The 13526-nt window shown below is 51.6% G+C and overlaps 2 protein-coding genes across 2 annotated transcripts; both read left to right on the forward strand.

The window, feature by feature from the left end:
• Nucleotides 1-1652: 1652 nt before the first annotated feature.
• Nucleotides 1653-2574, forward strand: LTHEOB_12438 (uncharacterized protein; the record flags this gene model as incomplete). The annotated part of the gene is made up of 2 exons (XM_035509305.1): nt 1653-1983; nt 2036-2574. 2 exons carry the CDS (start codon nt 1653-1655, stop codon nt 2572-2574), a joined length of 870 nt encoding a protein of 289 aa, XP_035364613.1.
• A 1736-nt stretch (nt 2575-4310) lies between these two features.
• Nucleotides 4311-7556, forward strand: LTHEOB_12439 (uncharacterized protein; the record flags this gene model as incomplete). The annotated part of the gene is made up of 7 exons (XM_035509306.1): nt 4311-4608; nt 4664-4867; nt 4920-5003; nt 5056-5250; nt 5557-5737; nt 5788-7093; nt 7350-7556. The coding sequence occupies 7 exons, from the start codon at nt 4311-4313 to the stop codon at nt 7554-7556; spliced, it is 2475 nt and encodes an 824-aa protein (XP_035364614.1).
• Between the last annotated feature and the right edge of the window lie 5970 nt (nt 7557-13526).

A 13526-nucleotide genomic window follows, 5' to 3' on the forward strand; every position in this document is an offset into this window, starting at 1 on the left:
AACAAGTCAGCGCCGATGCCTTTTCGGGGACCAGAGCAACATTCATACCTCCCAATTGTCGGACGCCCACCCCCCTTGTGCCCACACACCATGCCAAAGCATTAGCAGCAGTCCACTAAGGAAGCACAATATTCCGAATCTTAGCATCATGACCGGGATTTGCCAGATGAAAAGCTGGATTAGACGCGGCCGTTGTCCTGCGCCTAGTATGTTTCTCAGGCGGCTTAGATAGGCCGGATGACAGTTGAGGCGATAGAGCATGATGCTTTGTTGGGTGGCAGTTGCTACGCAAGCCAAAATGAATATCAAAGCTGCGTACCACAAAGCGAGCACCGGCCATATAATCTGGTTCCTCTCAGCCACTGGCCAGCTGAATGCGCTGGCGCAGAGACTTGCGAGGAAGGCACTCTGGAAACACTGTTAGACCGGAAATGAATTTTTAGACATATGCATCTTACAGTTAAGCCAACAAATCTGAGTTCCTCGAGTTTGGACTCGTGCCATTTCCGTGTCAGATCGTCCTGGTCGTTTTCGGGATCGAGAAGTTCGTGAATTGGCTCCCAAGCAGCTATTAGTGGGCTAGCCAGCTCCCCCAACATAGATTGAACGCGGGGTATGGGCATCCTGCGGAGTATTGAAGATCCTGAAAGCAGGTCAAGGATTCATTAATTTTGTGCCGAGCGCAGATGGAAAGTACCGGTCTTTGGTCTTTAAAACTACATCCTCAACTGACCACGCGGCAGTAGGAGCTCAAAATAGAACCGGAAACGCTCACGGCTAAAGCGGCAGTGAAAAGAGAAATTAAAGAAGACAGCTTCCGTGAACGCAGCCAGGCATCATTCATTGCCTTACCCCCGCATATTTGTGTGGGGGCGAAGCTGACAGCGAGGCGAACAGGAACGTGATCGCTGATTGGCCGCTATTTCGAGGGGCAAGTCCTCGCAGCCCTAGTGGGGCTTGTGAAACGTTCCAATCAAGGATTCGTGGCAGTGCAACTGAATGCAGCAGCCAATACTGGTCAAGTGGTCTGATTTTCCCAGCTTTGTCTTTGCACGTTTAAACGCCATAGAGATCGCAGATACTCACAGATGCAGAGCTTTGAAGTCATGCCGTTTTTTCGACGCAAGAAGCAGGGACCCAGTGCCCCACAATCTGCAACATCCGCTGTATCTTCTGCTAATTCGGTACCTCGGTCTGGTTTCACATTCGTTGATAACTCTAAAGGAGCTTTGGAAGCTATACAAGAAGTATCGGAGAAATTGGACGAGGCCTTGATTGAGCTCGAGTGCCAAGGTCAGAATAAGCGGCCTCCATCCCTGCACTTGGGGCTGACAGCTCTGCAGGTACACTAAGGGACCAGCTGAAGCAGTGTCAGGAACAACTTGATGAGGCAGCCAGTTACTACGCCAACTCATCTTTAGATTGTTGCTCCTCGAAAGAGATTTGGCCTTGGTAAGTAAACCCTACGACTTTCGACTCTTCATGTATTGACAATAGTTAGCGATCGCACAAAATCTGACATTCTCTCAATCGCTTGGAAATGTGCAGCCGGGTCATACGATCCTTCATGTCCCATGCAAACGAAAGACTACGACCTCCGTCCATGCCGTGCGATTAAACCGTCTCTGGACGGGACCATCAAAAGCACAGTCATGACAATTGTCGAACCTTCTGGCTCGTCTGTCCAACCCGCGGCAAGATTCCCCCTTCTGGTGGTAGCGGTGAGGGGTTCTGGAAGCGTCGTCGATCACATGGTGAATTTGAACATTTCACCACGTTCGACAGAAGACTTCATTTCTCCAGAGCTGGAAGCCCATGCAGGATTCCTTGCCGGTGCAAGGGTTTTGGAGAGCGAAATAACCAAGACCATAAATCAAGCTTTCCACGCAGGTGGAATAAAGGAGGTCCTGTTCACCGGCCACTCTGCAGGTGCAGCAGTGGCTTCCATCCTCTTTATGCACTACCGCGTGCATGGACTCAATGGTAAGCTCTTGGTGATTGATATTTGAGAAACCAAAACGCTTACAAACTATAGGCCTGCCCATCAAATTTTCATCCATCACGTTCGGTGGACCACCCGCATTAAGGCAAACACGTCTGGAAAAGGAATGGATCCCTGAGTCTGGAGAGCTTTGGCTCAATATCGTCAATGAGTACGACGTTATTGGTCGAGCGGACAAGGCTTACATTCTTTCCTTGGTGGATCTTTTGCGCTCTGTGTACGGAAAGCTTCCACTTGAGAATACAAGCGGGATTTCCCTAGACTCGCAGAACAGCGGCACTTTGAACTACTGGACCCTTCGAGAATCCGATTACCGCCACTATGGGGATATGATCATTCTTCAAGTGTCTCAAGAATGGCCAAGTCTAAGTGGAGAGAGCGTGCTCACCAACGATGGGCTCAGCGTGTCTACTTGGAAAGTATCTTGGGCTGACTACTCCCAACTCCTCTTCACGAGAGTCAGAGTGCATGCCCGCACGTTCTACGAGCGGAATGTTGGAATGATTGCGGAGAAATTTCTTCTGTGCGAGGAGGATCCAGATACGGAGGGAAGGAAATTTTCATTCGGCTAACTAAGGTACCACTTCTGATCAATTCAAATGTGTTCTTTGCTCATGATGGAAGAACCGTTCTGGCGAGTTATCTCGGCCGCCCTGTAAGAGGATACGAGCGTGGCAACTTTTCTTGCGACTTCCGTTCTTTTTTTCCGGTCCATCTTTTGGCCACTTCCTTTGGCGGTTTCGAGTTCTGAGAGAATAGTTTCGCAATCCCAGCAAAAGCAGCGCAAATATTCGCTGCCATAGTTCAGTCGAAATAATTGCGCCGTCTTCCCCTCTCCTCCTTTAAGGACCGTTGGCCCGACTTTGTCATTGTGATCGATGAAGGTACCCGTCAGCCTCTCCATGTCTGTTTGATAAGCCGCGCCGGCACACTGGTGTGTGTGCCAAACCAGATCAATGTCGATTGTCGGGACGAGCATAACGTCGGGGTATTTCTTCAGGAGCTTCACGAACTTGTCGTACCTTGAGATGGCCCGTCGAAGAGTTCCATGGACAGCCGGGCTGCGGATCCACAAGGTCTGTTCCATTTTTTCCACGAACTTGTACTGTCTGTCAACAGCGGCAGCAATGTCCACCACAGTCTGCTCGTATCCGCCCGCTACCAAATTGGTCTGTAGAAAGGCTGCAACAGCGTTACCTACGGGAAGCTGAGGCTCGGTAGTCTCCAGTACCGATTTGTTGATGGAAGGAAGCCAGGTGGAGATATGGTGGAAGATATAATCACGATCTGCCGAGTTGAAGAGGCCTAACAGATCATACGGAAGCGCTGACTCCGCTTCAAATGAGGATCGCTCTTTCGTCCTTTGAAGTCCCATTTCCTCGGCTTGGATTGCGACATGCTTGAATCCAGTCAGAATATTGGATTGCAACAGCTGTTGGATGATGACTTACGATGTCCCTCCACGGAAATGCAAGGCTTCGAAGCTGTTCGCATTGTCGGCTAGAGCAAAGTTTGGAGAAATACACCGGGTTCAAAAGACATGCTTGCCAAACCATCAAGATGTCTATTGGCCTGTTATCATTATATTCTCAATTCAAGGTCTCTCACACGCTTGCTTACCTGGTGGGGGAACGTTTCCCACCTGCATCCATTTCAAAAACCTGAGCACAGCAAGACGAAGATAGATATTCCATCGTCGGGTCCTCACGTCCTGGGATGTTTGTGCATCAAAGCAGATAGTTGTGGCAGACTGGACGGCCTCCCGAAGACGGTGGATGGAATGCAGCAACTCGAGGTGAATTGCGCACTCCGGGACAGTTGGGAAGGCAAGCGCCTCGGCTGAAATGGCCGGGTTCGCGTCTGGTTCGAAGATCTCTGGAGACGGGATTTGCGGTGTTTCGGCAGGCATGCCGATCGTGCGACCGTGCCGAACAGCCCGCGCCGCTCGATGGCTAGTGTCATGAAGCCGGGAGTCAACGAAGAAAGCCATTTTCGATGAAGGCCGGTGGTTTGAAACGCATGATTCTCCCGCTCAGTTATTTCTGCTCAGAGAAAGCGGCCATGACACTTACGTAAATGTTACCACGCGTGTCTTGATTTCGCTACACGAGGAGTGCAGGGGCATTTAGGCAGCAGCGCAGGCATCTAAGCATGCATGCATGAGCGTAGACAGGCAGCAATGCACTTGCCATACAGGGTTGCAATCAACCATCTATCGACGATCCTTGCGGCACCCGTAATCCAGTAGAGTCATTTTTCTTTCGTTTCTCCCCAAGGCACAACTTTCCACATCACCGCTTTACACACAATGCCCAGTTTTCGGTCGCCAGGAAACATATCCGAAGTCAACGAAATCAAAAGCTCCAACTGGGAAGCAGTGGGAAATACCCGATCAGCCCTGAAAGAGCAGCTTGGTAACTTGTACTGGAATGGCGTGAGGCAGGAGCTGAAAGTGATCTTGTTCACTTTGAAGAAGTTGCAGGAGCCTGACTCCAAAAGAGTGCTTGAGAGAGAACAGGAGACCCTCAGCGATGACACACCCTTTGGCTTTGAGACATTTGTCGACCAAGTGTCTTTGGAGTCTCGCAAACTTGCTTATTCCTACGGTATTCAGCAACCTACACGACGCTACTATATTTATGTGCTAACAAACGATCATAGGGAAACAAACAGAACGTTATGAATCCAAGGAAAAGCTATTGTCGACCTACGAAGACGCAATTTACCACAAAATCTCGAGCGAGAATGCGAAACAAAGATCCAGCAATTTGAACACTGCCATCAAATCATCAGTGCTGGAGAATGACAAGAAAGACGTTCTGACCCCTATCGAACGCTATGCAAGATCTCTTCTACGGACAGCTGGTAGGCTCATTCCTTTTCATTCTTAGAGCTGCAGCGTCTGACGTGTGGAAAGGCTTCCTTGACATGGAAAAGGTCATCGAACATCGACCGACGCTGGAGAAGTTCAAGTTCTGGAATAGGAAGGCCGTTCCTCAAAGTAACTCGAATCATGAGGCGTTTTTGACTCGTTTCATACTGACATGGAGCAGTGGCTTTTACCGGCTTGACAACCAACATGAACCCCATCTTCGAGCCTCTCAAGTGTGACGAGTGCAATCAAACAATCTATGGTAGCATGTTCAAGAAGAAGGAAAACAACGACAAAACGACTATTTCCGTGTGTGAAGACTGCTACAGAACAAAGCATTACGGCGACCTGTCGTATGCAAAGAAGTATCAGCACTGTCCGTTCGCTGAAGGCATAGATGCTGCAACCAGTCGGGCACTATGCACGTGTCCCGAAGTACCACACTCTGACGACAAGGGAGAGCCCAGAGCATTGTTCCCAGTAGATCCCAGGGAGCGGCATATTGAGTCTGGACCTCAGGCCTGTGGCCTGTTACGTCTGACTGAGAGCCTCGCTAGAGCAAAATATGCCACTATTCGCAGAGACCGTATCGGCCTCGCTAGTACAAGTGCTATGAGGATATTTCGCGATTTGAGGCCCAAAAAGAATAAGAAAAAGCAAGCTGACGATGATGACTGGTTAGACGATCTCGAAGAAGAGTCAGAAGTCAGCATGCCAAGCAGCACATATGGCGTTGCTGATCTTGAGAGAGGAGAGGAAGAGATCCCATTCTACCTACGGCATTACACCAAAAAGTATCCATTCGGAAACGTCCACATGGCGTTACGGATTGGTCCTCTCACTATTGAGAACGGTGTGGCAAAGTAAGTCCTACGACTTGTCTCCCAGGTACATCAACGCTGACACGGCTTAGCACGAAGGGAGGAGCTTTGATCAGTCTGCGAGATCCTCCGCGACTGTTAGCGGTAGAGGAGCCCAAATCTCAACGACTGATCGCTATAAGCCCCAGCTTACCGCGAACCATCTACACCCAGACAAAGGACAAACGAGCATGGGTGCCAAAACGAATCAAAGCAGTGATGAAGCAGGTCATTGGTTCACCGTTTTCGGGACTGTCTGATGGCAAGAAAGAGCTGCAAGTCATCCAAGAACTGGTTCGTGCCAGCCAGCTGAAAACTCTTGGCGACCCCAGTCTCTCTAGAGCAGAACAGAATAAGCTGGTGGAACGAATCCTCGGTCATTTGCTCGGACGCTTGAAGGAATTGTTCAGGGACAGGCTTGACACATACCTGAGCGATTTGACAATGAAACTCTTCCATCCCGGCACGAAGATCCAATGGAACGCAAGAGAGAACAACTGCCAGAACTTCTGCGACGCGCTGATCAACCGCCGCCGTCTCGGTCTCCTAATCGACCAGAACGTCGGAACAAAAAAGCCCCCCCTCTACCTAATGAGCTTCGTCTGCCGCAAGGAGGCCTACCCAGTCGCCCGCGTGCAAACCAAACTCGACGTCCCCAGCGGCCTGACAGAAGAATACCTCCTGAAGTTCCGCTTCGGCCTCCACCAGGACTCAGACATCGTCGACAGCCTGCACGAGTACTGGACCGACTGGGGCGCCTTCGGCACGCACCTCTACCCCTTCCAAGACCTCTTCCCCTGGGACTGCAGCGAGGCCTTCGGCCGCCACCCGGTCCCCTGCTCGCGCTGCACCATCTCCAAGCACGTCTGGGCCTTCCCCTACGACTCGTGGTCCATCATCTCCCTCCACCTCAGCCGCGACCGCTTCCTATACGCCCCTTCTCCCTCCACCCCCGACGACGCCGACGACGACTCCGCCTGGCACCACAACCGCCTCACCCTCCTCGCCGCCACCGACGCCCTCACCGCCTCCGCCGCCGCCATGGCCAGAAACAAGGGCTTCCGCCGCGCGACAGCGTGGACTGCACACGACTTCAACGCCTCGTTCGACCGCGTGCGCCTGGGCGGCATCCACCGCGCGCAGCCGTGGAGCAGGCCGTTCGTGCGCGGCGCGTACAACCACTTCTTCGTCGCCGAGTGGGCGCATCTGCGTCGTCAGGACCAGGTCGCGGCGTACGAGATGCTGCGTGATTTTCGCATGGAGATGCTGGATGTGGGCGTGACGAGGGCGGATGCGGCGAGGAGGAGGGCGGGGACGGGGGCGCGGGGAGGGAGAGGGTTTGTGGGGGGTGGGGCGCTGGTGTGTGGTGCGGGTGGGGCGGCGGGGGCGGGGGCGGGGGCGGGGGTAGCGGTGGATTTGGGGGCGGGGTGTGGGAATGCGTGTTTGGATGATGGGGCCGCTGTTTGTGCGGCTTGTGGTGGTGGTGGTGGTGGTGGTGGGACGGGCGGCGCTGCGTGCGTGGGAGGAGGAGGAGGGGGTGTAGGCGGTTCGAATGTCGATACGGGGTTTTGTGCGGCGGGGATGTGCAACGGTTTTGGGGGCTGTACTGGCGCAGGGGTTAGCTGTAGTAGTGGTGGCGGAAGCGGTGGAGGTGGCGGCTGTGGTGGCGGTGGCGGAGGAGCCGGATGTGGTGGTGGTGGAGGCGGCGGAGGTGGTGGAGGTGGTTGTGGAGGAGGCGGAGGAGGCTCTTGATCTTGGAGTTGAACATGGAATATCACACCTTGCCATGCGAGGTAGTTCTTTCAACCATTTGTTTTCTTAAATTTCCACCCATACGTCTCCATGTGCTTAAAGCAGATGGGCTTACGAGTAGGTTTACGCATAGAGAGAACAGCAAATGCCCCATAGTTAGTCAATGCCTCTTGACGAACAAAGTAGCATCTAAACAGCTTAACCTAACTACGGATCATCGGTAATCTAACCCGCCTTCCATCGCCACACTAGGGCTACCCACACCGAACGACTACTTCTTCATTCATTGCCCTTAGCTCGCCCAAATCTTCTTCTCATTTTACCTTTATTTTCCCCCTTTAAGGCCTACTTTCACATACGCAGCGCGTCAATCCTTTTAGTACCTATCCCTAAATACAATTATGTTCTCTATCAGTTTCATTTTATTGCCATCAATATGACCTATTAGTATCTGTGAAGGGTACTTCAGAGTTCGCGGCTCGATTGACACTTTATACATGGTGGAACGTGACTCTTTCTGGTAGCACACCATGTATGGGGCATTCATTTGTAACAAAAGATTGTAGTACTACGTTATTAAGAGAAACGTATAACTTCGACATGCGATATTTGCAAGCCATGGTGCTTGTTGAAGTCTAAATGGTTTTGTATGTAAAGTGTATGGCTAGCGGGGGATGCACTCTCCAGGTGTTTGTACTACTACATAGGTGTGACACGCAATTTAGCCAAGGCTGGGCGCAGTCCTGAAGATGCGGCAGGGGATAAATTTTACAGCGGCATCGACAACAACAACGCTCCACTCAAAGTCTGTTTGTCAGTCGGACTAGGATCCAAACCCACACCACGCGTCAAGTCACCTGCTTTCCATCAATACCTTCGTCTCCTGCGTTTGCAAACACCGATACATCTCGACCACCGCGCCTTCTCACCGAATATCTCAGGACGACACATCCTTTGCCTATCACACGTAAACACACACGTCGCTCCTAACCCCCCACCGCCACCATATTCTGCAAAATATCAAAGAACTCCGGATACCGGGTGCTCCACAGCTCTGAGCCATGCCTTCTGACTCGGACTCGATCCTCCCCGCCCTTTGCCTGACCATTTATGCCCTTTACGCTGGCGCCAAGGGTGGACCCATCACGACTATGGTGCGTATCGCACTGCTCATCAAGCCGTCACTTTTTCAGAAACGTTTGCCGCTGGACCCTCGGGGTGCGGTTCAGCAGCATTGGAAAGAGCAAGACGAGCGGTGGCTCAGGGGTCTGTGGCACATGGACAAGGAACAGAGGCAGCGTGAGGAGTACGCTCGATGGTGGAGGTCGACGTGGGGGGAGAGGTTGTTGCGGGCGGTGGAGAGGTGGGAGGGCGTAGGATGAGGAGGGGAGGGGCCAGGGAGGGGTGCAGCAGGGGGAAGAATCGGACATGGCTTCGTGCGTGCTTTCTCTCTAAATTTGCTTTCGTAGTGAGTGTTCTTGTCATTGTCTGTGGGTGGATGTATTCTATTATTCTATCATTCTACACAATCTCCACCTCTTCTTCTATGAAATTCTGAAACATAAAGCTGGGGGGCGAATTCCAATCAGGTCGTTCTTCCGTGTAGATGCCAACTCTGCGGTATTGATTGCTGTCCGCACCAGTGTGCTGCAGAACCAGGGCAACATCCCGAACAATAAGCGGGTCAAGGCACGGCTTGTACCGGACCCGTTTGATCAAGATGCACATCAGGTTGTCTGTGGGCTTGGTAATGGGAAGATCTGGCTGGAAAGCACATGCGACCTTTCTCCGTTTGATGACATTGTTGTGGTGGTTGGAAAAGTAGTAGGGCAGGGGGGAATGTGGTCCGTTGTATGGTAAGTAAAATAGTCTGGGACGCTCTGTTTCGGAGATTGGCCTGTCAGGCTCTAGGTTGAAGCCACAGATACGGAAGTTGACCCAATGTGGACGTGCCCGGCATTTTTGAAAGGGTCCTCGAATGCGCACTGACGGCGGCGTGGGGTGCTGTGCCATAAGCGTGTGGAGCCCAATGAAGGGTGTTGGCGGGGGAGACGCAAGAAGCGTTGCCGAGTATAGCTTCTCAATGTCTCTGACTGGCCTGTCTGTTCCCGGTTTTGGTTCGTGGATAAAGGAGGTTTTGTCCTTTGTGCCGGCCCAAGACCAGCTAGGGCCCACAGGGATGGAAACAGAGACTCGGTCCTCGTTCTCGGTCGGCTCTGGCCCCATACCCTGTTGCTGTGCCTCCGATAGGTCGACCTCCCAGAGCAATTCGTCTAGAAGAAATGGTAGCCAGAGCCCAAAAGACGCTTCTATTTTCAATTTTTTCTGAGCGATAGATGCCACTCCGGCGATTGCTGCGAGCTTGTCATCAGCATGGCTGAGATTGGTCTGTGAATAGGACTTGATCACATTGGCCCACAAAGGTCGGAACTGCTCTATCGCATTGCCCGATAATGGATTTGTCTCCAACGAGCTAATCTTGATGTAAGTTTGCTTGATCGGGATGTACTGGAGCCGAGCTGGAAAATGTGGCCTCTCAAAGTCTGGTTCGTAAGCGCAAACGACGCCTTTCCTGCACTCCCAATGGATCTCGTCTCTACCAAAGAACAAAGTACGAGGGGAAAGCATGCGTTCTTGATAAACCCATCCACGGGAGTCCAGCGGGCAACGACCCGGAACGTTATCACGGGTCAAACAGGACTTATTGGCCCTGAGCAACACAGTGCAGTTGCTGTCCTGAGAAACGAGAGAGTCCATACGCCTCAACGGCAAGACATCCTGAAAACAACCTCCATCGCTATCTTCGGAGTATGCGGCCGCTATAGTAAACGTCGAGCCAGCGTAGACTGCCTCCATCCGTGGTGCTTCAGTGTTGAAATCGCCATCAGGGCCTTGAATGATGCAGAGTGCGTCAATCCAGAGGTAACGTACGCCGAGATTCCGGCAGATCGTCGCCGCATCTTTCATCGTTTTAGGAAGCGTAACCCAATCGATCCGAACACGGAAATAGTCGATGTTGGTTGTTCGGAGCATGACAGACTTGAGTCCACCCCAGCGGTAACTGAGTGTGACGTACTGATCGTTGCCAGTATCCGCTCCGTTGACCAATCTGATGTCCTGTGATCCGCGGAATGCGCTGAGATCTAACAGCCGGGTTGGTCTTCCAATTTCGCTGCTCAAGGCCACTTTGCAATCTTCGTGGCTTGATTGGCACTTCTGCCACCATTTCTTAATTGCTGTGTATGTCGCGCCGTCTCCAGTCGACAGTTGCGTGGCGAGATTCTTCTCATCTAGATAGTCATCCTTCTTCTCAACGATGCTCGCGCATTCTAAGTTCCTCGATGTCGCAGTCTTCTGGTGACGGTGCAACGTAACAGAGTGCGTCGTGTGACCAGACGCGTCGTGCAACGTAAGATCGAATCGCGTACATCCACCACAAGGCTCCTGCCGACTCTGAGCCGGCCTTACGAACAGTGGTCGGGGTGTTTCGATCCATTTTTCCCGAGTGGCGTTCGTTATTTTGCCAACAAACATGGAGCAAAGGTGGCAGCCGTTTCGAGCGGATTCGAAAAGAGCGTGAATATCGGATGTATGGCCATAATCGGTCTGCGGGGAGCCGTCGAAATGCACCTGCAGCTTTTGAAGAACATCGTTGCAGTGCTGACAAAATTGATTTGGCTTCGCCGATACAGCCTTTGTGTTCCAGAGATAAAAGTATTTGTAAATCCACCATATGAGCGAGAACGCGATCATCAAGATCGACTCTAAGCCCATTAGAGACATTGCGAGACGATACGTGGAAGCAGGACAAAGAATAAGAATCTAGAAGAAAATAAATGCAGTCTTTTGTGCAAGAGATGTTTACATTTTATCTTCGATGTCCTAAGCGCTGGCCGGCGATGAGTCTTGCCACCAGCTGCTGATCAGCAGAGGTTAGCCGCTCGTCTCACGCAGGGGTCCCAGTTCGTCCCGCATGCAAGCGCAAGCGCTTTATCTTGGCAAATTGATCAAGCGGGCCCAAAAATACCCGCTTGCAAGCCACTTGATTGATCGCTCGTCAAGCCGTTCGCGCTTGCTGGGACCCCTGCTCGTGTGGCCCGAGCGACTACAATTCGGGCCGTTGCGGCGCGTACGTACATGTAGTGTTTGACTGTATTCCCTCACCATTTCAAAAACTGCAATCTGCAGGCTTATCAGATGAGAGAGATTGGTCAGGAGATTGTAGGATGCAGACAACCTGGGCCTATGGACGCGAGGCTGATTGCGGGGCACACAGCCTTCTTCGAACAGCCTTGCGTGGCTGCCTAGCCCCCTCTAACGTTTCACTCTTGCGGACTTCAATCACGCTCGATTTTCGCATTGCATCTGACTATGTCCAAACATCGCTGTTATGGCAGATCCGGTGTCCTTACTGGGGACTCTCCCCGCGCTGGTAACCCTGCCAGCTGTAACCCTCCAGGCGGTTCAAACAATACAAAACTTCTCCAAATCATTGAAAAATGCAACTATTGACGTACAGCAGCTCTTAAATGAAGTGGAGATGATTCAAACGCTCTTACAAAACATTCGTGCGCAATGCGATCAAGCCGCACCTCAAGGTTTTGAGCACAACGATCTGCAGGATTTGCTGCAAGTCATTGGCCTGCTGAACGAGCGTATGGAAGCACCGCTGAAGGAATTACGAGAGCTTCGAGAGAATATGAAGAAGCCATCACGGACGAGTTTCAATATTACATCTCGCATACGGAAATATCTTTCTGAAGGCGAGGTCAAAGACCATCTGGATCATCTTTTGCGGTTGGTGGTTACTCTCCAGCTGATCTATCTGAAAACCGATGCGTAAGCTACAAAGGACCTAGTTTTTGACAGCGTCTAACAGGGATGGCAGAATACGCATGCAGCAGCTTCATGAAAAGACCGATGCCATTCAGCAAGGTGTTCATCTACTCACCCAACGCCTTCCAAATCCAAATGCTTCGACTAGCACCGTTCCGCAGCCATCGGCAACAAACCTCCAAAAGGAAGTATCATTGGACACCCGCTCTGATAGAATCTTTCCAAGGAGGACTCGGAAGAGGTCCAAGTGCATACAAGGCCTGTGCGGATGTCTGTGTCATCGCATCAGCAACTACCAACGTAACTGGCTTGTATCGGGCCAGAATGCCTGTCTTGTTGCTTGCGGTTGCGCAGACCGAAAATACCAATGGACTGTATCACTATTCGGCAGGTTGATCACGTTCAAAGCTGGATTCCGAGACAATGGCGAAACTTCGATTGGCTGGAGTATCAGCCCCTCAAATACCGTGCCCCGCACGTCACCCGGCTTTGTGGTGATTGAGAGATGCAAAGCAGGGGCTTTGATGGCCTCAGAAGCTTCCCGAGACTTGAGGGTTCTCCTTTCGTCCGGGGTCATCTCAGCCAAGGACCGGAATCCTGATGGAAAAGGCTACATAGATGTAAGCAGGGATAGACTCTTTTCGAAAAGGAAGACTAAGCAGCAAGTAGTTCCTACTCCGTGGTCCCTGGCTTGGCGATGTTGGCAGTCAAATCGAGCTTCTGGAGACACTCACGCAGGAAGACTGCGTATGGGAGAGCGACAAGTAAGCTTGCCCCTGTAATTAAAAAGTTCATCCTGCTGACTTTTATTTCCTTCGTGATAGGCTTTTGAGGTGCCTCCTGCGCTGGGTGGGAGAAGGACCATACATTCATCTCCTGAAAACCATGCTTAGGTTGTTCGATTTTACTCAGGGATTTCAGCCGGAGACTATGATCGAATGGCCAGATCCAATCAGCTCAGATTTAATGAGTGTATTCGCGTACCCCGATCTACTTTTCATCGAAGTCATTGCAAAGTTGGTAGCAGAAGATCCAGGTGAGCAAAATATTTCCAGCTCCTAATCTTAGAGCTAACTTGATCAGACTTCGGTGGAACCACCCTCCTGCATGCTGCAATTTTGTGCAATGATTTTGACCGAGTTGAAAAACTCCTCCATCCAGTGCCTCCATCTGATCTCTTCGCCAGAAACTTTCGCGGCCAGTC

This window comes from Lasiodiplodia theobromae (genome assembly GCF_012971845.1).
Source record: "Lasiodiplodia theobromae strain AM2As chromosome Unknown scaffold_63, whole genome shotgun sequence".
Lineage (NCBI taxonomy): Eukaryota > Fungi > Ascomycota > Dothideomycetes > Botryosphaeriales > Botryosphaeriaceae > Lasiodiplodia > Lasiodiplodia theobromae.